We start from the raw sequence: 24,910 nt of genomic DNA, 5'->3' as shown, positions 1-24,910 counted from the left end.
ATGGAATGGTTTTGGAGCAGGGGACTGAATGCCCTGAAGAATATGTTAAATGGTCACTCTGGTGGAGAGTGGGTTATAGGGGGATACCAGTGAAGGCAAGGAGAAGTGGTTGGATTTGGGATATATTTTGGAGTTTTGCTGGATTTACTGGATGGGGGGAGGTTTGGGGAGGATGATAAGAAAAAGAGAGGAAGATAATGGTAGACTGGGGGAAAAACATGTTTTAGGGGAGGAAATCAGATGGTTTGTCTAGGACTTGTTAAATTTGAGATGCCTACTGGATATCCAAGGAGGTAGTTGAATATTCATGTCTAGTGTTGAGGAGAAGAGATTAGGCCTGGAAGTGCAGACCTAAGAGGCATCAGCATTAACACCATACTGAAGGAGTTTGCACAGGGAAAGAAGAGAAGAAGATGGTCCAGAACCGAGCTGTGAAGCATTGCAACATTTAGAGGTGAGGAGGGAAAGAAGTAGGCAGAGGGCCAGGGATATCGGAGGAATGCCAGAAATACTGTATTGTGGGAGCCAAGAAAAGGGCATTTTGAAGGAGGGATGTTAGTGTTCACTTTTACTTAAATAGGGCCTCCAGATCAGGTATGATGAGGACAGAGAAATGGTCACTGGATTTGGCAACATGGAAAGCGTTGGCATCCCTCGCTAGAGCATTTGCTGTGTCTTTATAGTTAGAAGCTGACTGGGGAGAGGGTTGAAGAATGGATGGAAGGTGAGAAATTAGAGACAGTGTGTCTAGAAATGATTGCTTTTCAGAAGATTGGCTATAAAAGGGAGTCTAGAAATGGAATGATGCCACAAGGGAGGAGGAGTCAAGGGAGTTTTTTTCTTTCTGTGCTTTTTTTTTAAATTGGGAAATAGCGAAAGCTAATTTATGTGCTGCTGGGAGTGATCCACTAGTGAGGAAAATTAATGATGATAAAGGAAAGGGATTAATTGTGGAGTCAAGTCCTTGAGGTGGCTGGTGATTGGGCTGGAGAGCACAACGTGGGGCATTGCCCTTTCTCGAAGCAGGGAAACCATGATATAATATGACCTCACACTCCCCTTTACACACAGCTCTCAGTCTCACTGGACCAAGTTTATCACCTTTTGTCTCTATAATCACTGGGGTTTGTGTGTGTGTGTGTGTGTGTGTGTGTGTGTGTACTGTATCTTCCATGTTCTTTTGGATTGAATTCATCCTGTATAAGGTTTAGCATGAAGCTTTTGGTGGTACTTAACACCAATTTCAATTTTTCTGTCAACAGGTGAAGCAAAAAATTTATTGCCATATCTTGGACCCAACAAAATGAGAGATTGTTTCTGCACCATAAATTTGGATCAGGAAGAAGTTTATCGTACCCAGGTTGTAGAAAAGTCTTTAAGGTTTGTAAAAAATTGATAAATTATCTTTCATAGATATGTATTGATTAATAAATTTTATACATTTTCCAGACTGTCCTCCTACACTGTTGGGGCAATGCAGGCTGGTGCAGCCATTCAGGAAAACAATATGTAGTTTCCTCAAAAAGTTGAAAATAAGCTACCCTGTGACCCAGCAATTGCATTAATGGGTATTTACCCTAGAGATATAAATGTAGTGATCCGAAAGGGGCACATGTACCCTAATGTTTATAGCAGCAATGTCCACAGTAGCCAAACTCTGGAAAGAGCCTAGATGTCCATCAACAGATGAATGGGTAAAGAAGATGTGTGTGTATTTAATGGAATACTATGCAGCCATCAAAAATATGAAATCTTGCCATTTGCAGCAACGTGGATGGAACTAGAGGGTATCATGCTTAGTGAAATAAGTCAGAGAAAGAGAATTATCATATGATCTCACTGATACGAGGAATTTGAGAGGGGGGACGGGGGGCTTTGGAGGGTAGGGAGGGAAAAATAAAATGGGACTGGGGAGGGAGACAAACCGTAAGAGACTCTTAATGTCAGGAAACAAACTGAGACTGCTGGAGGGAAGGGGGCTAGGAGGGATGGGATGGCTGGATGATGGGAGGGTATGTGCTATGGTGAGTGCTGTGAATTGTGTAAGAATGATAATTCACAGACCTGTACCCCTGAAACAAATAATGCATTATGTGTTAATAAAAAAAATTTTTTTTAAGTGCCTAGGGGCACTTGGCTGGCTCAGTCAGTAGAGCATGTGACTCTTGATCTTGGGATAGAGAGTTCAGACCCCACTAGGAATGGAGCTTACTTTAAAATAAAATAGAATGGAGTGCCTGGGTGACTCAGTGGGTTAAAGCCTCTGCCTTCAGCTCAGATCATGATCCCAGGGTTCTGTCAAATGCCACATTGGGCTCTCTGCTCAGCAGGGAGCCTCCTTCCACCTCTCTCTCTCTGCCTGCCTTTCTGCCTACTTGTGATCTCTGCCTGTCAAATAAATAAATAAAATATTAAAAATAAAATTAATGTTTTTAAAAAGAAAAAAAAAGACCTTTTTTACCTGAAACTTTTCTTTTCCATTCTGGATTTGTTTTTAGAATTACAGAATCTCAGTGTTTGAAGGAGCCTTAATGTTTATTGAGCTGGACTAATCAACTGTCTTACACTTAGTTCCTTCTGACAGTTACTGTTGACAAGCAGTCATCTGACATTTGCTTAATAACGTTCATTCCAGTGACCAGAGTTCATTGCCTCCTGAGCATCCTATGTGGTCTTAGAACCATTCTGACTCTTGAGGTGCCTGGGTGGCTCAGTGGGTTAAGCCTCTGCCTTCGGCTTGGGTCATGATTTCAGGGTCCTGGGATCAAGCCTCACATCAGGCTCTCTGCTCAGCAGGGAGCCTGCTTCCCTTCCTCTCTCTCTGCCTGCCTCTCTGTCTGTCAAATAAATAAATAAAATCTTTAAAAAAAAAACAAAACTATTCTAACTCTTAAGACAGTTCTTACATTTATTCAATATCTATAAAACGGAGAACCTTCTATATGCCAAGAGCTTGTTGGGTGCTTTTTATTCATACATCCATGAGAGCAAGATAGATGCAGTGCTTGCTTTCATGTGGCCTTTCATTGCCTCAAAATATACCTTCTTTTTAATTGTTGCTAATTCTATCTCTTGGATTTCTGGAGAATACCTCAAACCGTATTTGACATGACATCGTTCAAGTTTTGGGAAACAACTATCATATACCTCAGTTTGTTCTCTAGGCTAAATTTTGCCTATTCATTTGAACTTTTCTCAGAGTACATCATTGTTTTATTTCTCTTGAGAATAAATTATTTCTTAAAGTTATACAAATCACTGAAGTAGGGCATTGTAAGGGAATGGATTCTTGGGAAAATTTCTCATCTTTTGAAAGTGTAATAGCACTCAATATCCTAGTAAATTCTAATTCATAAAATTGGAGTGTGCCACCTCTGCCCTGTAATAGTGTTTGTGGACATAATTCTAGCACAGAGCTGTGCTGGCAGGATGTGGTCTTGGTCAGAGATAAGACTCAAAACAAGGGAGTGGGGAGTTGTTGGAATGAACATGTGGATAAAGTACTGAGTGTCTTGACTCCTTTAAATTGCATTTTGGGAATTTATTTTTTGATGCTCTTTTTCTCATAATCTTTTTTCATTATACTTCCCCCTTTCCTTCCCCTCTGGAGCTTTTCCCTTTGTGTCTTTATTGTCAGTGTTTGTAATTTTGAATGTCTATAGTGTTCTTCAAGGAAAGACATGGTGTAAAGCTGAAAATACTTTAATAGCCCCCCAAAATTTGAAGTAGTACATTTCACATCTTTAGTTAAATCACCTGTCCCTGTTTTTTAGAATTCTGTTGTTATTTATATGTTATACATGATGAAACTGAGTCACCAAAAGGCTGAATAATTTGTGCATATAATATAGGAAGTTAGGAGCAAAACAGATTGGAACCTGAAACTGTCTCAATCTCAATTTGTTACTCAGTGTACACTGATACCATATCACACAAAAATCAGTGATATATAAAGCTAGTAATTGTCCATAAATTGAATACATGTGGTAGTTTCTAATATGTAGCTTTGTAAATTAGTGACTAAAATTAGCTTTTTCTTTTTTAAACCCTTGCTTTTCTAGATATTTGTGTTGGGAAAAGATGGTGAAAATAATAATTCTTACCCATCTTAAGTTACTTTTTTAGATACTTAGCAACTTGGAAGATATTTTAAGATTAACCATGGTTATCTTAGGTTATAGTTAGATAGGTGCTTCTTGGATTCTAGATTTCCCCTAGCACTTTTCCTTGCAGAATAAGGTGAAAGAGTATGCCTTGCTAATCTGGCTTTCATGTCAGTGTTTTCTTCCTTTAATGTGATAAGCTGTCAAGTCAAGAGTCAGTAGATACCATTTAGGTCTTTATGGGTTCTGGATATTACAGTTTTTATAGGTAGTCCGGATATAGAGTTTTCATAACGGGTAAGGAAGGGTAACATATAGAATCTATAGCTTTGAATTTTTACCTCAAATCCTTTAAAAACTGAGTGGTATATAAACAAACTGAGGAACAGTAATACTGCTTATGCCCAGTGCTTTTCTTCCCCATGCCAGGAATTTCCTTAGGAGTCATATGCATGATCATATGTCAGTGATAGCAATAGAATGTTGTTTTTAAAGCTGTGTAGGTCTTGTCATTGCTCCTTACCAGTCTACTGAAAAGTTTTCTTCCGTAGGTTGATTAGTTAATTAATTAATTAATTAATTAAAGATGTGGGCACCCAGTTGTGGGGGAATAGGTTGTCGACATTGTGGTGATGTAGTGATCCAGATGACTTAGTGAATAATTCTGTAGTGTTCTCACTTGGTTTTAGAATCTGTTTTTAAAATAGTATTTGAGGGGCGCCTGGGTAGCTCAATGGGTTAAAGCCTCTGCCTTCGGCTCAGATTGTGGTCCCGGGGTTCTGGGATCGAGCCCTGTGTTGGGCTTTCTGCTCAGAGGGGAGCCTGCTTCCCCCACTCTCTCTCTGCCTGCCTCTCTGCCTACTTGTGATCTCTGTCTGTCAAATAAATAAATAAAATAAAATAATATTTGAGGCATATCTGAGTGGCAGTCAGTTAGGTGTCAGACTCTTGGTTTTGGCTCAGGTTGTGGTCTTAGAGTGGTGAGATGAAGCCCAGTGGCCGGCTCCATGCTCAGCATGGAGTCTGCTTAACACCATCTTTCCCTCTCCCTCTGCTCCCCCCCTCAAATAAATAAGTTAAAATAAATAAATAATAATATGTGAATATGTACATGTGATGTATAAAGGAAATTCTCCATTTTCTAATTGTTTATAAAATGATGCAAAGGAGAAAAATACTTAAACATGCCATGTCTTTGCTTAATCATTGTTTGTGTGTCAATTTTTATGTTGAGATTAATTAGGGGACTCTGGTTATTTTGATAGACCAACTTTTTTTTTAAGGTTTTATTTATTTATTTGCTAAAGTGCACATGGGGAGAGAGTTGGGGAGAGAATCTGGAATAGATTATGTGCTGATCATGGAGCCTGGAGCCCTGTGCTTGGGCTCTATCCTTTGACCCTAGATCGTGACCTGAGCCAAAACTGAGAGTTGTGGGATGCTTAACCCAAGTGCTCCATTGACTGACCAGCTTTTCAAAGTTTATTTTGATTACATTTGAAGTAAAAAATACATTAACAAGAGTTGACTAGGCATTAGAAACAGCTAAAAGCTCAGTCAACTGTTTTCTGGACAAGATTAGAAATAACTTCTGTAAGGATATTTTTCTTGCATTTCAGCTTGTTTTTAAGTCAAGACATCCTAAAGAGACTGCATTTTATGGTGGCATTTTCAAAGTATCCTTTAGTTCTTTAAACATTCTCAGCAAAAAGGTGCTGTTAACAAAAGATATTTACTAGCACTTTAGAGATTCATGTCTTCATAGAATCTAAACATCAAAATATATTCTTAAAATCTAAAAATGACTTGTTTCATAGGAAGAAATCTTAACTTGGGCATAGGCAAGGATTTCTTACTCTGGATGTAAAAATCACTAGTCATAAAAGAGGAAAATTGATAAACTGGATTTCGTCAAAATCAGAGTCTTTTGCTCTTCAACAGACACTGTCAAGAAAATGGAAACAGCAAGACATAGCTAGGAGAAAATATTCTGACAAAGGACTTGCATCTAGAATTTATTTAAAAACAAAAATAAAACCAATAAGAAAGATAGCCAATTTTAAAAAGTGGCAGGAAAAATGAACAGATATTTCCCAAAAGAATATATATACAAATGACCAGCAAGCACATGAAAAAATATTCATCTTCATTAGTCATCAAGGAAATGCAGTTTAAAATCATTTCTGTCATTATAGATTCTTGAACATAATGTGTCGTGACCGAAATCAGATCACTGGTTCCCGTGACAGTATGGAGGTGATTTCACAAGGGAACTGTCTGGGGAGATAGAAATGTTCTGTATCTTGATTGGAGTAGAGATTATACAGATGTAAAAATTTATATCACATTCAGTAAAATGGCTAATTTTAAAGACTTTCAGTAGCACAAGTTGACGATGATATGGAATAACTGGAGCTCTCCTGCACTGCTGGTAAAAGCATAAACGGTACACATTTGTTTGGTGTACAAATGTTGGAAAACAGTTCGACAGTTTCTTATAAATTAAAAATTCACCTACCTTTTCTTTTTAAAGATGTTATTTATTTGAGAGAGCGAGAGAAAGAGCACTAGCAGGGTGAGGGGTAGGGGCAGCAGAGGGAGAAGCAGGCTCTGCTGAGCAGGGAGCCCGACCTGGGACTCTGGGATTGTGACCGAGCTGAAGGCAGACACTGAACCAGTGTTGCCTGACACTGTCGCCTGAGCCACCCAGGCTACCTTTTAACTTAGCAATTCCACTGTTTTAGTTACCTACCCAAAAGAATTGAAAACATACATTCAGAAAAAGCCTTGTATAAACATATTTATAGCAGCTTTATATTTAATACCCCAGACCAGAAACATGACTACTAGAAGAAGAGATTATAGAATATTCATGAATGGAATGTTATGCAGCAATTAAAACAAATGAACTATTTATATACACAACAAAGTGGAAAAGTCTCATGGTTGTTAAGCTGAGTAAAGAAGCTAGGCACAAGAGTACTTACTATTTAACAGATCTATATAGTAGAAATGAGATCACTAGTTAGCTGTTGTGGGCATGGCAGGGTAACTGCAGAGTATTATAAGGGAACTTTATGGGGAGATAGAAATGTTACTATATCTTGATTGGGATAGAAGCAACACAGGCTTATAAATTTATCAAATCGTTAAACTCTGTACTTCATTTTTTTAATGATTTTATTTATTTATTTTAGAGAGCACACACATGAGTAAGCAAGGGGAGAGTCACAGGCAGAGAGATTCTCAAGTAGGCTCCACATCCAGTTCCTGAGCCTGATGCAGGCTGATCTCATGACCTGGAGATCATGATGTGAGCATCAACCAAGACTGATGCTCAACTGAGTGAGCCACCCAGGCACCCCAGTCATTTAAACTAGATTTTATTATTACATTTAAACTAGTTTTATTATTTATTACATATATTTTATGCCTTAATAAAGTTGATTTTTTAAAAACCTGTTTTTTAAGACCTGTCTTAATTTCTTAAAAATATTTTAAAATAATGCTTTATGTAACATTACCCATTTGTGTTATGTATTATTGTGATTAATGTAGCTATACATATTTCTGAGATGATGATGGTTTGAATGACACTGTCCTGAGCTCTCATTTGTGTCCACTTTAGGTGAATATGACCCCAGGTAATAACTGGGTCTTCTGTACTTAGGACTCCTGAAAAACTGTTCAGAGCTTTACTTGGCAGTTGAGGTCCTCTCAGAGTTCACCTTAGTTTATACAGGATTTAGTTGAAACAGCCTAGGGAATAATTGTGTAGCTTTTGAAACTTTTCCCTATGGTGTTTTAGTCTGTGACTTATTTAATTGAAAATACTATATGAAGAAACTGTCAGATTTAAATTTAATGAGCTTTCTTCTTTTCTCTCTAGCCCATTTTTCAGTGAAGAATTTTATTTTGAGATTCCAAGAACTTTCCAGTATTTGTCTTTCTATGTTTACGATAAGAATGTTTTACAAAGAGATCTTCGTATAGGTATGTACTATTCATAATTATCTTTAATCACAGCATTGGTGTTTATATTCATTCTTTCACTAAGTATAAAATGTTGAAAACAGAATAGTACATGCTCAACATTTCTAATCCTTTTCTCTAGTCTTCAAGTTCATTTGTGAATCTTATTTTTAATTTGTATGCTCAGATGCAGTAACACTTTGGAAGTGTCTTGACTGATCTCTCCCAGCCCCCCATCATGGTGTCATATTCATATGTTTCCAAAATACCTGATGGGGCATTTTCCATAGTACTCTTTACACTCGTTCATCAGTTTGTTATTTAATATCTGGACTCTCTAGTTGAACATGGTATTTATGAAGGTAGAGATTATCGCTCACAGAGTGCCGTACATTTAATAGATGTTTGATAAGTATTTGCTGAATGCTTCAAAGAGTGCTTTTACCAAAGATCACAGTGTTTGATCCCCCAAAGAACATTTATTTTTCAAGGTTTTCTGATCGAAATAATAAATCGTTTTAATCTAGACATGTGTTTTTCTCTCTGGCTGTGTTGGTGACCATTAACTCTGTCTCTTAAATAATTGTCGAAGGCTGGGGTGTGATCTGTGGGCATGTAGTAGAACAAAGGGAAATGGACATGTATGTGTCACATTCATGGTCTTTGCTCTAGTGTCTAGATTTTAATAAAATGTGGTAGAGGTCTATAATTTACTTGCCTTATCCTCTCACTTTTTAGTATCATGAATTTTGTCATCTCTCTCTCTCTTCTGATTTGAAATATACTTAGGTCTTCCACAGTTTAAATGATTAAGCTTTATTTGAGTTTGTCCTATTAACTACCACCTAATTTGTTTCGGCTTTTGCTCCTGAACTCCTTAAGAAGTAGTTTGTTTCCGGGGCGCCTGGGTGGCTCAGTGGTTAAGCCTCTTCCTTCAGCTCAGGTCATGATCTCAGGGTCCTGGGATCGAGCCCCGCATCGGGCTCTCTGCTCAGTGGGGAGCCTGCTTCCCCCTCTCTCTCTGCCTGCCTCTCTGCCTACTTGTGATCTCTCTCTCTGTCAAATAAATAAATAAATTCTTTAAAAAAAAAAAAAAGTAGTTTGTTTCCTTCTCCTGCTTACTGCTTCTTTCTTTTTAAATCATCAAAATCTTGCTTATACATTTTTCTGACAGGCCTTTTTTGAAGTTTATCAGAATCATTTTATTTTATTTTATTTTTTAAAGATTTTATTTGTTTATTTGACAGACAGAGATCACAAGCAGGCAGAGAGGGAAGCAGAGGGGCAGGGGAAGCAGGCTCCCTGCTGAGCAGAGAGCCTGGATGCGGGGCTCAATCCCAGAACCCTGGGATCCTGACCTGAGTGGAAGGCATATGCTTTAACCCACTGAGCCACCCAGGCGCCCCTGTCCAAATCATTTTAGAGGAAATCAAATAACCTTTAAAAACAGTATATATTTTTTTAATTCTAAAACTGTTAGAAGTTCTTAGTGACTAGTAGTGACTGTGCACAGAAATAACTACAGTTAATAATTTATGTATTTCTTTCCATTCTTTATGCATTTGTATTATTACATTGTACTATTCAGTCTTTTCCCTTTTTTTCATCTATGATCCTATTCCCCTGTCATAGTATTTTTCAAAAATATTTGTTAAATAATAGCCTTTGAAAAGAAATGTATTATTTGAGCTACTTCTTCGTTGGTGAACAGTTATGTTTTGAGATTTTTGGTACTCTTAATGGTGTTGCTATGAACATCCTTCTTGCATACACTTTTGCATGTCTCTTTTTCTTAGAATAAATTCCAGAAGTAAAAATACTGAGTTAAAGGGTATGAATAATTTTTAACATTTCTTCTCTATTTTTTACGTTGGCCCCCAGAAATACTTTACTAATTTAAATTCCCCCAGACATGACAAGGGCATAACCATTTTGCCATACCCTAGTTATTCTTGGATATTAGCATTGAAAAAATTTTTTTGCCATACCCTAGTTATTCTTGGATATTAGCATTGAAAAAATTTTTTTGCAATTTGATAGGTGAAAAATAGTATTTTTTAACTTGTCTTTTTCTGATTATCAGTGAACTTGAGGAATTTTTCATATGTTTATTAGTCTTTTACATTTTTCTTCTATGAACTAATTTTTCATTCTTATGTCCATTTTTCATTTGGGTGGATTTTGTTGTATTGCATACTTGTTAAATATGTTAACTTTTTTCAGCTGTATACATAACAAGTATTTTTTCTTTGTCACAAAAGGCATTTTTGGTAGTGTTGAATCTTTATCTGCCTCTCTGTCAATTTTGACTCTTTTGATTGCTTATTCAACTTGTTGAAAGCCAAGGAAGATACAATTTAATAACTTTGTATTTTCCTAGTTGTATTTCTTCTTTTGACGTTTTATTTATATGCAGACTCTTGTCTCTTTAGAAAACCTTCAATTATGAATCACCCCTGAGGCCCCATCCTCAAGTCAATTAAACAGCCATTTACAAATACTTCTTTGTGGCATATAAAGGATGGGAATACTAAAATGAATAAGACTCATGTTATTCCCAGGCTATCAAAGAGGCATGCTTGTACTGTAATTCTAATTTGTTATAATTGGATCTGTGCTGGAGGTCTGAACAGTACTTGGGAGCACAGAGAACAGGTAATCTTGTTTGGTGGAGGATTAACAGACTCCTTATACTTAGGAAAAGGAAGAAATTTCCAGGTAAAAGGGATTAGCAGAATTAGAGGAGAAAAATGTTCGTGGTGTATCTGTTGGAATATATATTACTTAGGAAGAGGGCAGTAGAACTGAAGCAGGGAATATAAACTGGAGACAATTTGTGATGAACCCTAAAGGTTGTCTAAGGACAGTAGTGCTGAGCCTTTTAAGAATGAGAAACCTCTTAAAAATTATATGTAACTATATATACGTGAATACTTTCGTGGTTTAACAACTTCTGTGTCATACAGTGGTAACTGCCAAAGTCCAAACTCAGTGTCTGTAGATTATGTATGTAAAATGTATATATTTGTAATTATATATAACTATATATATTCTTTTAACTTATTTATACACACACTTTAAGTATGTAATCTGTAGTTTATGGTTTAGAGAGATTAGAGTCAGGGAGGATATTATCAAATGAGATACAAAGGGCAATAGCAGTTTGAATGCAAATGAAGGAATGTACTTCAGTGGAGGAGCTGCAGGTATGCCTTAGGGACTATAAGGGGAGAAGGGGATGGGAGAAAGGAAAGAGTTAAAAATAGTTTTGTTTCTATGGCTGTCATTAACTGGGATAAAAAAAACAACAACACAGGACCATTCAGCTTTGAGTGGGGGGTGAGAAGAGGAGAGGATGACTTTGATTTCAAACAAGTCAAACTTGTATTACCTGGGGAACATCTTGGTGGACACGTTGGTTGACTGTTGGAAATACAAATCTGAGGCTTAGAGAGAAGAGCAGGAGAGGTGAATTTGAGAGTCGTCAGCATTAAGCGATACTTGAAACCTCTGCTGGAATGAATGAAATTGCCCTGGGAGCAGATAAGGAAAATGCCAGGAAAATGAGGCTTCAGTGAAGGCTGATAAAGTTTATTAGGAGGGTAGGAAGGGAGGAGAGATTCAGATCTCAGAAGGCCAGGAGATTTTTTTAATGTCAATAGCTAGAGAGAGATAGAGCAGGATAAGTATTGGATAAAGGCTCTTGGTGATTATGAGCGACCCTTGAGAGTGTGTATCTCTGATATCATGTCTTCTTAAGAAAATGTTTTGTAATTTTCATTGTTTGCCTATCATGTTATAGTCATCAATGCGGTATTTGTTGAAAAGGCCTTTTGTTGAGATTTATTGTTTTGATTTCCAAAAATTTCCCTGTGTTTTGCTTTTGGTTTTTAAAGTAAAAGTCAGTCATACTTTAAATAAAAAAAATTTTAAGTAAGAATCAATTCTTTTTTTAAAATATTATATTTATTACTTGAGAGAGATAAAGAGAGCACAAGTTGGGAGGTGGGGGAAAGGAGCAGAGGCAGAAAGAGAAGCAGATTCCCTGTTGACCTGAGCTGAAGGCAACTGCTTAACTGACTGAGCCTCTAAGTAAAAATCTGTTTTTTGTGGAGTGGTAGCAGAAAGCCATAATTTGGTGTGAGAACTTTTGTTTGGAAATAAGTTTACTTTCATTAAGAGAGAAAATATCTACATTTAATAGCAGCTTTTTTCCCCTTTTACACATGGGAAACTCAAAGTAAACTCAATTTGTACGTACCCTTTAAAGTTGAAAAACGGTTTTCATTTATGAATTTTTTTTAAATTTTTAATTTATTTCTTATTTTTTTAATAAACATATAATGTATTTTTATCCCCAGGGGTATAGGTCTGTGAATCGCCAGGTTTACACACTTCACAGCACTCACCATAGCACATACCCTCGCCAATGTCCATAACTCCACTCCCCCTCTCCCAACCCCCCTCCCCCCAGCAACCCGCAGTTTGTTTTGTGAGATTAAGAGTCACTTATGGTTTGTCTCCCTCCCAATCCCATCTTGTTTCATTTATTCTTCTCCTATCCCCCTAACCCCCCATGGTGCATCTCCACTTCCTCATATCAGGGCGATTCATATGATAGTTGTCTTTCTCCGATTGACTTATTTCACTAAGCATGATACCCTCTAGTTCCATCCACGTTGTCGCAAATGGCAAGATTTCATTTCTTTTGATGGCTGCATAGTATTCCATTGTGTATATATACCACATCTTCTTTATCCATTCATCTGTTGATGGACATCTAGGTTCTTTCCATAGTTTGGCTATTGTAGACATTGCTGCTATAAACATTCGGGTGCACGTGCCCCTTCGGATCACTACGTTTGTATCTTTAGGGTAAATACCCAGTAGTGCAATTGCTGGGTCATAGGGTAGTTCTATTTTCAACTTTTGAGGAACCTCCATGCTGTTTTCCAGAGTGGTTGCACCAGCTTGCATTCCCACCAACAGTGTAGTAGGGTTCCCCTTTCTCTGCATCCTTGCCAGCATCTGTCATTTCCTGACTTGTTATCATTTATGAATTTTTATGTTTTTGTAATTTAACATTTTCTTTTGTCATTAACTCATAAAGTTGGGTTGTTGCTTTTTTTAAAAAAAAACTGAGCTATTGAAAATTGGGTTCAGTCAATTATTTTTAAGTCTTAGTTGCCAAATTGTAGATTAAACAGTGCCGTATCATTTTCTGAAAGTGAAATTTGAACTTGAGAGAACATCTTTCAAACTTAAGAAGATCTGAGAATGTGTGCTGGTCAAATATAGTTTTAAATGTTCATCATCATTAGCCATCAGGGAAATTTAAATCAAAACCACATTGAGATACCACCTTATACCAGTTACAATGGCCAAAATTAACAGGACAGGAAACAACAAGTGTTGGAGAGGATGTGGAGAAAGGGAACCCTCTTACACTGTTGTGGGAATGCAGCTTGGTGCAGCCACTTTGGAAAACAGTGTGGAGATTCCTTAAAAGATTAAAGATAGAGCTACCCTATGACCCTGCAGTTGCACTACTGGGTATTTACCCCAAAGCTATAGATGTAGTGAAAAGAAGGGCCATATGTACCCCAGTGTTCATAGCAGCAATGTCCACAATCACCAAACTGCAGAGAACCAAGATGCCCTTCAAAAGATGAATGGATAAAGAAGATCTGGTCCATATATACAATGGAATATTACGGAGCCATCAGAAAGGATGAATATCCATCAGCATGGATGGGACTGGAGGAGATTATGCTGAGTGAAATAAGCAGAGAAAGTCAGTTATCATATGGTTTCACTTACGTGTGGAACATAAGGAATAACATGGAGGACGTTAGGAGAAGGAAAGGAAAAGTGAATTGGGATAAATCAGAGGGGGAGGCAAACCATGAGAGACTGAACTCTGAGAAACAAACTGAGGGTTTTGGAAGGAAGGGGGGTGGGGGAATGGGTGAGCCTGGTGGTGGGTATTGAGGAGGGCATGTATTGCATGGAGCAGTGGTGTGGTGTGTAAACAATGAATCTTGAAACACTGAAAAAAATGAAATAAAATAAAAAAATATGTAGTTTTTTTGAAGATTTTATTTATTTATTTGACAGAGATCACAAGAGAGAGAGGGGGAAGCAGACTCCCTGCTGAGCAGAGAGCCCAATGCGGGGCTCGATCCCAGGACCCTGAGATCATCACCTGAGTCAAAGGCAGAGGCTTAACCCACTGAGCCACCCAGGTGCCCCCAAAATATATAGTTTTAAGAGCTTGTCTTTAATTTTTTTTTTTTAAGATTTTTTATTTCACAGAGAGAGAGAGGTCACAAGTAGGCAGAGAGAGCAGGCTCGCCGCTGAGCAGAGAGCCTGACGTGGGGCTCGATCCCAGGACCCTGGGATCATGACCTGAGCTGAAGGCAGAGGCTTTAACCCACTGAGCCACCCAGGCGCCCCTTGTTTTTAATTTTTAATTGAATAAGTAATATATGAATTTTTTTCTTTTTGTTGTGGTATTACAGATAATCCTAAGTAATTTTGACTGTTGACTCCCTCCCCTTCCTAGAAGTAATAACAATATGGGGCATAATATTTTATATGAGGCATCTTCATATGCCAGGTAGTTAGTGCAAAAACCCGATTAAATAGATCAGTTAAAAACTTGAGACCTGGGAACTATGCAATAAAAAGATAGGAAATGGGGCACCTGTGTGGCTCAGTGGGTTAAGCCTCTGCTTTCGGCTCAGGTCATGGTCCCAGGGTCCTGGGATTGAGCCCTGCATCAGGCTCTCTGCTCAGCAGGGAGCCTGCTTCCCCCCTCCTCCCCTGCCTGCCTCTCTTCCTACTTGTGATCTCTTTTTCTCTGTCAAATAAATAAATAAAATCTTAAAAAAAAAAAAAAGATAGGAAGTTGCAAAAATACTGAATGACAAATTGTCCTAAGGTATAGTGTCTTCTCTTGCAAGAAAAAGAGAAGAGAAAAACTTTATATAGGAATGTATTTCCAGGGCGTCTGGGTGGCTCAGTGGTTTAAGCCGCTGCCTTCGGCTCAGGTCATGATCTCGGGGTCCTGGGATTGAGTCCCGCATCGGGCTCTCTGCTCAGCAGGGAGCCTGCTTCCCTCTCTCTCTCTGTCTCTGCATGCCTCTCTGCCTACTTGTGATCTCTCTCTGTCAAATAAATAAATAAAATCTTTAAAAAAAAAAAAAAAGGAATGTATTTCCATTTCCAGTGAGACTAATACTGTGAAAATTAAAACATACGTTTTACCTTATGTGTATTTTCTAGGTATTTTAGTTTAAGAGAGACACACTCTCTCAGACAACTAAACTGTGGTTATCTTAGTAAACTTTGGCAACTTTTTTCTTTACCCTTGGTTCATAACAGTATAAGAGAATTTCACTGGGGTATCAGACCTGAATTCCATTCATGACTCTGTCATTTACTAGCTGTGTGACCTTAAACACATAACTTTACCTTCTTAGGCCTGGTTTATCTATAAAATAAAGCTGAGTTTAAGATTGCGCAGGTCTTTTCCAACTCCCTAATTTGTAATTTTGCTGGCATTTAGCTCTGAAGTCAAACTTACTGTTTAAAAATTGCCTACGACTACTACACTTTCATATCCGTTTGCAAGGGGTCAGTATCAATTATCTATTGCTACATAACAGACCATTCCAGTATTTGGTGGCTTAATACATCAGCCATTTATTTGGCCATGATCCTGAGGGTTGTCACGTTGGGCTGAGCTCTCCTGGTCTCACCGGGGTCACCGATGTACAGTTATCTGGGAGATTGACTAGACTGAATGGCCTGCCTCCTGTGTCTCATGGCTGGTGCTGGCTATTATCTGGGTCTTCCTTTCCATAAGATATTGGTGTTTGAAGAGCCTGAACCCTACTGCACAGGTGTTTATTAAGATTCTGCTTGCATCACATTTGCTGATGTCCCATTTGGCAAAAGCAAATGACATGGTCAAATCCGGAGTCTGTGGTAGAGAGGACCACACAGTGGCATAGACCAAGGAAGTATGATTTATTGGAGACCATTGATATACTGGACTGCTACCACAGAGAACAAAAGGTATCTACCTAAACTCTGTGAACTAAGTCATCAGAGTTTTGCTGTTGACTGAACTGCTGTTGTTGACTATCTGCCAGACTTTGTCTTCTGGTCCTTTTTCATCCTGTATAGGCAGTCACAGATGTCACTGCTTTTATCTGCTCTTTCAGCCATTTCTACTAATGTCCACATAGGAACAGGGCTGTCAAGATTTGCCATTTGGTGATCTGTATCAGGATGAAATTTCCAAGGATATGTTGTGTCTAAAAATGGGACCCAAATATAACACAGCTTTTACAGATGGCAAAAAAATTTCTGCTTAAAAGTGATGCTGGAAAGCTGAGAATACTTTTTTTTTTTTTTTACTTAGAGACCAACAGAGATGGTTTCTGAGCCCCCAGTTCCTTCATTTCTTATGGTGTTTCCTCTCCATGTCTTATTTTAAGGAACCAATACAGCATCTGGTGTGTGTATGTGTATGTATTTATGTTCCGTCTAAGCTCTTGCTGTCTGTGAGTTTGTCAGGACAGTGGGGAATTGAAAGAGTACCTTTAAATTGTTGGGTAGTTTGTTCCTGGGAGGTTTTGTTGCTGCTGTTGTGTTTGTTTTTTTGTTTTTGTTTGTTTGTTTTTAGTGGTTGATTTCATAGCCACTAAATAATGATTTAACTTTGTTCAAAATAGTAAACACTAAACTATCTTTGGGACCATTAGAGGCACAAAATTATGCAACTAATCAGAGAAGGGTTTCCCTCTGAGAAGACAAGAACCATTCAACTCTTTCATGATAGCGAGTACCATGGATGCATGAGATCTGAAATAGGAGCAAGAAGGTACTTGGCTTCTGGGGATTTTTGCCCATGAACTAAGAGAGGATTCTCTTCTGGGAAAGGCATCTATGACAGAGAAGATGTATATCCAGTGATATGAGTTGTGAGTCATAAATGGAATAGATAGATTCCTAATCTAGGTTTTAGAGGCATGACTGGTGAAGTATACTTTGGTTAGGGGAGTCTGGAAATCACATCAACATTTAAAGCACTGTGTCATTGTGATTAGTTGTTAAATGAGTAAATGAATCAATCAAACCAGTAAACTTCTAAATAAACTTTTTAATTTAATTTAATTTAATTTAATTTTTTTAAAGATTTTTATTTATTTGACAGAGAGAGATCACAAGCGGGCAGAGAAGCGGGCAGAGAGAGGGGGAGGCTGAGCAGAGAGCCCAATGTGGGGCTCGATCCCAGAACCCTGAGATCATGACCTGAGCCGAAGGCAGAGGCTAACCCACTGAGCCACCCAGGCACCCCTAAACTTTCTTTTTTTTTTTTAAGATTTTAATTATTTATTTGACAGAGAATCACAGAGAGGCTAGCAGAGAGAAGGGGAGAAGCAGGCTCTCTGCTGAGCAGAGAGCCCAATGTGGGGCTCAGTCCCAGGACTCTGAGATCATCACCTGAGCCGAAGGCAGAGGCTTAACCCACTGAGCCACCCAGGCGCCCCCCCAAATAAACTTTTTAAAAAACCCTGTTTTTTAAGGTGGGAGTTGCTTTGGTGATACTTATAAATATCAACACATATACAGACATGTATATTTGCATATATATTCATAAATTATGTATAAATCTAAAAGTCCTGAAAATTGTAGGATAGGGCTCTTAACCAGGAATCTGCCAGTTAGTTTCTGGATGGTGAGTAAACTCTTAAAATTATATGCCAGATAACATCTGTGCATTTTTCCGGGGAGAGAACACAAACGATGCATAGATACCAAGATTCTTAAAGGGGGAAATGAGTTGTTCTTGAAATGCAAGAACTTCAGCTATGGGATTTATAGATCTATTTCTGTAGGTACGTGTGTGCGTATATATGTATCAAACTGTTATACATTGCCTTAATGTTTATACCTGGAGTGGAATCAGTGGTAAATGGAACTGCTTGAAGGAATTATATTAATCATTATCCATTGTGATATGAGATTTTAATACTTTGTCATATTCTATATTCTAAGCCATTCCTGGTATTGTATTGATTTGTCAGGGATTTGATAAAATCTGTAGGTAAAATGTATCAAAAGATTTGTACAATTTGACTCTTAACCTAAACTTCTTCAACAGTATAAAGAATATTTGGGTGTTACAGTTAGTACCTAAATCCTGTACTTGGCTTTTAGTCTATATTTGGTCCTGGAAGAATTTCTGTTTTCCCATCATTTTGTATCTTAAATTTAACCAAACAAAGGCTGAAGTATATTATTTTCATGATGCGTTTCTTAACAAAATTTTAATGAATTATAATTCCATATATTCACAAGAAGATTTTGGTCTTTACATTAGATTTCATCCATTATATTTTAAAGGAAGTTGGAAAGATTTGTGCTTACTGTGAGGCCAGCTTATTAATTTTAAAAATTTTACGTGTTTTAAGCTTTATGTGTTACTAGGTCTAGTTGATGATTTTTCAGTTGTTCTCTTTTGGGTTGTATATTAATACAGTTGCCCCTCTAAAGAAAATATTTGTAGCTGTGTATTTTAATGTTTTCCTTAAAATTACATGTATATAGATAATGTTTGTAGTTTGAGTTCCGGGTCATGAAAAGAAAGATAAGCTTATCAAAATTCTAATGTGGTTAAATTTTTTTAACAACAATTTTTTACTGAGGTGTAATTCAAATGTCATAAAACTCACTCTCTTAACATACAATGCACACATTGTATATATTCACAGATTTGTGGAACCATCACCACTACCTAATTCCAAAATAGAATTTTAAAGGTTTTTCTGGGTTTGTTTTCTTGTCCTATCTTTCCTTTCCACTTGATACACAAAAAGTTGGTGTATCTTACAGGAAATTTTTTACTGTCCTAAAAGTTTTCAAATGTGGAACTAAAGGACCAAGATAGAAGAGAAAGGAAGTGAAGTATAATTAGGGCCCTTAAAGCAAAAATTCTTATTCTATAGAAGAAAGCATACTTTGACTTTGATATACATCTTTTGTTGAAGCTTTTGTGTAGAATCTTGAAATAAATTGTCAGTCATATGCAAAATCTATGTCTGTTTCTTAAAATTTGAATTGAGGAAGGAAATGCTTTGTACCAACTTGGCAAATACTTCATTATAATAAGAATATTTCTGTTTCTTCCTCTCATACAACTTTGTTCATTGTACTGTATCTTTCTCTGAGAGGTGGAAACTCTTTAGGGAGCTGCTCTGATCTTGTGTGTGTGTGTGTGTGTGTGTGTGTGTGTATACATTGAAGCAGCATAAGCAGTGCTGATAGTGTTTTGATAAAAGCAGATTTAAAAATTACTGCTTTAATCTTCCATAATTTTCAAGTCAGTTTTCAGTATTGTTAGTGGTGTATGATACTGTTTTTCTTTTAATTGAAACTTATGAACTCTTTTTTTTTTTTTTTAAGATTTTATTTATTTATTTGACAGACGGAGATCACAAGTAGGCAGAGAGGCAGGCAGAGAGAGAGGGAAGCAGGCTTCTCGCTGAGCAGACAGCCCCATGCAGGGCTTGGTCCCAGGGCCCTGGGATCATGACCTGAGCCGAAGGCAGAGGCTTTAACCCACTGAGCCACCCAGGCGCCCCTTATGACCTCTTATTAAATGGAGATATGTCTCCCTAAATATACAGTTTATTCATAGTGTTAACTGGTTGGGAGGATTAGTTTGCACTATCATTGTATATTGCTTTTTACATGGAATGTAATCTGGGTGAGAATATGAATCTGAGTAAGTACTCAAAAATGCAGTTGCATGTAAATATAACTAAGTTTTTGTCTAATCCCCTGATTCACAGTGACCCAGAAAAGCATCTGCCAATGGATAGGGGGAAATGAAGCACTTTTTCATTCCTTAGAATATAAAAAACACCTTGACCAAAAATCTGTCACAGAGTTTTGAGACCCATTAAAACAGAAGTTTAATGAGGAAAAAAAATACTTCATAAAAATGGATTTTTTTTGTATCAATAGGTACAAATTATTTTAAAATATTTTCTGTAGAGTATTATACATTATAGTGCTAATGGTGATATAAAATATGTTTCCATTATGTTTTTTTCCCTGTAGGAAAAGTAGCCATCAAAAAAGAAGATTTGTGTAACCACAGTGGCAAAGAAACCTGGTTTTCACTACAGCCTGTCGATTCCAATTCGGAGGTTCAGGTAAATATTAAGGCTTAGCTGATGTGAGAGACTGTCAGCATACAGAAAGTAAGTGGAAAACAAACTATACTAGTTTCTGTAGACAGTGCTTGTCAGACATTATTTTATTTTATTTTGTTTTTTTTTTTTTTAAGATTTTATTTATTTATTTATTTGACAGAGAGAGACCACAAGTAGATAGAGAGGCAGGCAGAGAGAGAGAGAGGGAAGCAGGCTCGCCGCCGAGCAGAGAGCCCTATGTGGGACTCGATCCCAGGACCCTGAGATCATGACCTGAGCCGAAGACAGCGGCTTAACCCACTGAGCCACCCAGGCGCCCCAGACATTATTTTAAATTCTGGGACCAAATATTATAGACCTTTAGGTAAAATGTAACTGGAAAGAAATGCCTTGGCACATGAATTCAAAAACAATGCACATTGTGGGTGGGTGTTTGAGTTTGGGGAGGTTATACTGGGGGGACATTTCCTGTTGTAGTTCTTTTGTTTGAGTCACCGCAACAGATTATTAATTTTTTTTAAGATGGGAAAATTTTTTAAGAGAAAAAATGTGTTTTATTAGTTCTGACTTAGGAGAGTCCTAGAAGTCTGTGATTTCATCTCTTCTAACGAGGATGCTCTGTTTACTCTTTTAATAAATTAGTCTTGGGATAATGTTATTCATTCAAACCATGCCTGAGCCCACCTTGCAGAGCCTTTCATTCCCACACCCGCTCTTCCTGTTCTTCACCTTTCTTTTTATTTGAAAAGGTGTCATTACTCTTTTTAAAGCTCTTCTTTTCTCTTGCCAAAATAAGAGGTCTTACAGATCTATATGTGCATAAAGTTGTATGTTTAGCCAAGTAGCTTAACTTTCTGTTTGTTTTTGAAAAGTCTTGAGTTGCTCTTAGAAATTGTTATTTCTATCTAAAAGGAATCCTTTTTCTTTTTTTTCCTAGGATTTTATTTATTTATTTGACAGGCGGAAATCACAAGTGGGCAGAGGCAGGCAGAGAGAGCGAGAGAGAGGGAGGCAGGCTCCTTGCTGAGCAGAGAGCCCGATGCCGGGCTTGATCCCAGGACCCTGGGATCCTGACCTGAGCTGAAGGCAGAGGCTTTAACCCACTGAGCCACCCAGGCGCCCCTAAAGGGAATCCTTTTTTTTTGGTAACTGTTTATTTATAAAATATGGTAAGGATTATGAAACCTGAGGATGACATACTGCAAGCAGAATTCTTCCTCTCAAAGAAGTTATAATTTGCCACTGTGACTCAAACAGAAGTTTAAGACAAGAAAAAAGTGCTGCATATACACCCACAGATATTTGCAAATAAAGTGCCTGTGTCTCTGTGTCCTCATAACCTCTCAAGCATTCTCTTTGATTAAATTCTCAAAACTTAAGTATTTGTATATAAAACTCCTTCTTAAGTACAAAATACAATTGAAACTTTTACTGTTTTGTTCACTCGACCTCATTGTAATGCTCTTTTCTTCCCATTTGGCAATAACTGAAATTCAGATTGCACTTAGCCACTATTGTGTACGACCCAGGTGAGAGGCAGTTTGACAAAATGGAAAAGCTTTTACCCAAGAAGTCAGAAAATTTAGGTCCTAATTTTCATATGTGGTTACTTCACTGACCTTGAATTTTAGTTCTATAGAATGGAAATAAAAGTTGCAACGTTGACTTGTACGATTGAGAGAATTAAGTGAAATGTCTTTAACGGTGTTGTGAAAGCTGTCAGTTGCTACACAAATGGAAAATACCTGTCTACTGGCAGTCGCTCAGGTGGTCCTTTCCATTTCCATAATATAACTTGACCCAAGGGCAGATAGGAAAGTTTTAAAGTATCAGTTTTCCTTTTTAATTATTTTAACAGAAAGCAAGATAAGGGGGTGCCTGGGTGACTCAATCATTGGGCATCTGCCTTCAGCTCAGGTCATGATTCCAGAGTCCTGGGATCTCAGCCCCACATCGGGCTCCCTGTGCAGCAGGTGGCCAGCTTCTCCCTCTCCCACTGTCCCTGCTCGTGTTCCCTCTTTTGCTGTGTCTGTTTGTCAAATAAATAAATAAAATCTTAAAAAAACCAAAAAAAAAGCAAAATAAGAAAAGGCTTTGAGAATTTGGTATAAAGTGAAATTTGAGGATTATTTTAAGATGTAGTTATTGAAGTTCCAATAAAAATATAAACATAGGGGCACCTGGGTGGCTCAGTGGGTTAAAGCCTCTGCCTCCGGCTCAGGTCATGATCCCAGGGTCCTGGGATCGAGCCCCACATCGGGCTCTCTGCATCGGGCTATCTGCTCCGCGGGGAGCCTGCTTCCTCCTCTCTCTCTGCCTGCCTCTCTGCCTAGTTGTGATTTCTCTCTGTCAAATAAATAAAATATTAAAAAAATATATATATAAACATAAACTTGCTAAAAGATTTAAGGCCCCCAACTCTCAAAAAGTAGAAATCTCTCTAGAATATTCTGTGTAATTCTTGGAGATGGTATTAGAGATTAGTATTGGATAATAAGCTTTTACTTAGTGATGTATGTAAAGCTCATCTTTGAAACATAAAAATTCTGGAAATAACATTTGATTGTAGAGATAATGTCAGCATTTTTTATTTGTTATAAGTGATTTTGGTGACCATGAGTTATTAACCTTTACAGGTCCTTTTGCTTAAATGATAATTAGTAAGATCGAATTCTTTAAAAATACATTTTAGGAGGACGAGTACTTTAGTGGGTGGGAGGGATACAGAACACCTTTCGGGTTAATATGGTACTACTGGAAATGTTGTTTGGCCGCAAAACTGATCTAGAAATACTACATTAACTTTGTGAGCCTAGAAAAGGTAGAAGCAGCAGCCTGTGATTCATACACATCCTACTTTGTTAATAAATTTGTTCACTTGGATAAAGTTTATAAAATTTTACAAAAATATGGAAAGAATAGCAGTTGGTGGAGCCATAATAGAAAGCTATGGAAAGGATTGAGTTCAGTAGAAATTCCACCTAGTAATTACTATTAGTGATTAAACGGTATATATGAAACACAGTATTACGTACTTAATGTAAGTTTTTTCATTTAATCTTCAGAAAAGCATTATGAGGTGTAGGTAGCATTACCCTATTTTATAAATACAGAAAATGGATTGAAAGAGGTTAAATGACACCTCCAAAATCAGAACTTTTAAGGTGATGGAGCTGTGGTTTTAATAGTGATCTAGTCTGAGTCTAAAATTCCTAACCACAGTGCTTTACTGCTTTTCACTCTTGGAGTTTTGGTCGTGAAAAGGCTTCAGCATATTATTAGGAGGGGACACGTGGAGTATAAGGAACAGAAGCCTACTCAAATTAGCTCCAAGAAAAAGGGAGGGGCATTTGAAAGTTCCTAGGGAACTTTATGTTGGGATATAATTGCAAGAACTTCAGTATGGTCAGTGAGAGCTGACATTTACTGAGGAGCTGCCTCTGAAGTGGAGGTCAGGTTCTTACAACAATAAACGAGATAGAGTTCACAGAGTCAAAAATGTTTAAAGTATCCTGAAATATTGGGTGGTTGGTTTGTTTCTGCTTGATCACTACATAAAATAGTTGACTTGCATTTGGGACCAAATAAAAAATATATATTGTTTTTTTACACTGTGGACTTCCACTCAGTGCAGCCTTAGATACTGCAAGGGGCACCCAGGAACTGAGATCCCCTGATTGATTTTTTCCCCACTTGTTTGCTCACTGTGCTTATTGAGTAGAAGTGCTCACTGTTTAAATAGTGTTTTTTCCTTTCTCTCTCATTTTGTAAAATGAATAGTTAATATTTTCTGTCTTGCCCTGTCATTTTAATATTATTCATTTTGCAAAATGAAAGGGGAAAAACATTAATGATGAGATTCCCTTGTATTTTTGTACATCTGATCAGATTTCATCTTTCTCACTTCTGCTTCTCTCTAATCTCTTGTTGACAGCTAAAAAAAAATGCCCACTTCAGTCTTTGCGTTTACATGACCATACAGCCCCTCACTTTCTAATTTAGTTTTCTGCCACAATTTAGAGAATTTGACCCAACTAGGGTCAGATGTCTGCTGCATTCTAATTGGTATGATTGGAGGGGGTGGGTAAAGTCACTGTAGTGCAGTCCGTTCTGGGGCTTTGGGAGGCATGATCCCTAAGAAAGGGGTTTAAGTAGAGGAAATGATTGGCATATCTACTTCAGAAGGAAAGAAGATGTTTCATTTCCTAGCTCTACTACTAATTGTCATTTGTATCCAAAACAGTTGCTAACCTGTTGTTGTCTGAGGCTTTTCATCTTTCAAGTGAGAACTTCAGTGTATAGGATTCCCTTCAGTTCTGAAGTTGTAGGGAAGTAACATGCAGAAATGTAATTTAGCCTTGAATTGAAAAGATCCCAATAGTAGGAAAAAATGGGTCTTATACCAAAACAGTTGAAAGTTACAAAGAACACTAAACCTCTTAACTTGGACTGTTTCCCAGATCCTTTATTATTGCTGTTAATAATGTCAGTTATTTTCAGTTTTCTTTTCAGACATTCAAGACATTATTAATATTTCATGAGTGCATTTTCCTACACTTCTTTTTCTGTTTTTGTTTTGTAGTTATTCCCTGTGGATTGAA

General features: G+C 37.5%; 1 protein-coding gene across 6 annotated transcripts in view; it reads left to right on the top strand.

The window, feature by feature from the left end:
* RASA2 (RAS p21 protein activator 2) overlaps positions 1-24,910 on the top strand; it is a 126,175-nt gene that overhangs the window by 23,827 nt on the left and 77,438 nt on the right. For all 6 annotated transcript variants that reach the window (XM_046002271.1, XM_046002268.1, XM_046002269.1 and 3 more), the window contains exons 2-4: positions 1,263-1,380; positions 7,993-8,096; positions 20,215-20,309. In XM_046002271.1, the coding sequence (XP_045858227.1) occupies positions 1,263-1,380; positions 7,993-8,096; positions 20,215-20,309 (317 nt within the window). The remainder of the gene's footprint in view (positions 1-1,262; positions 1,381-7,992; positions 8,097-20,214; positions 20,310-24,910) is intronic.

Source organism: Meles meles, chromosome 4 (assembly GCF_922984935.1).
Source record: "Meles meles chromosome 4, mMelMel3.1 paternal haplotype, whole genome shotgun sequence".
In the NCBI taxonomy this organism is placed as follows: domain Eukaryota; kingdom Metazoa; phylum Chordata; class Mammalia; order Carnivora; family Mustelidae; genus Meles; species Meles meles.
Note: the sequence above shows the minus strand (reverse complement) of the source record. Positions and strands in the feature narration are given on the sequence as shown.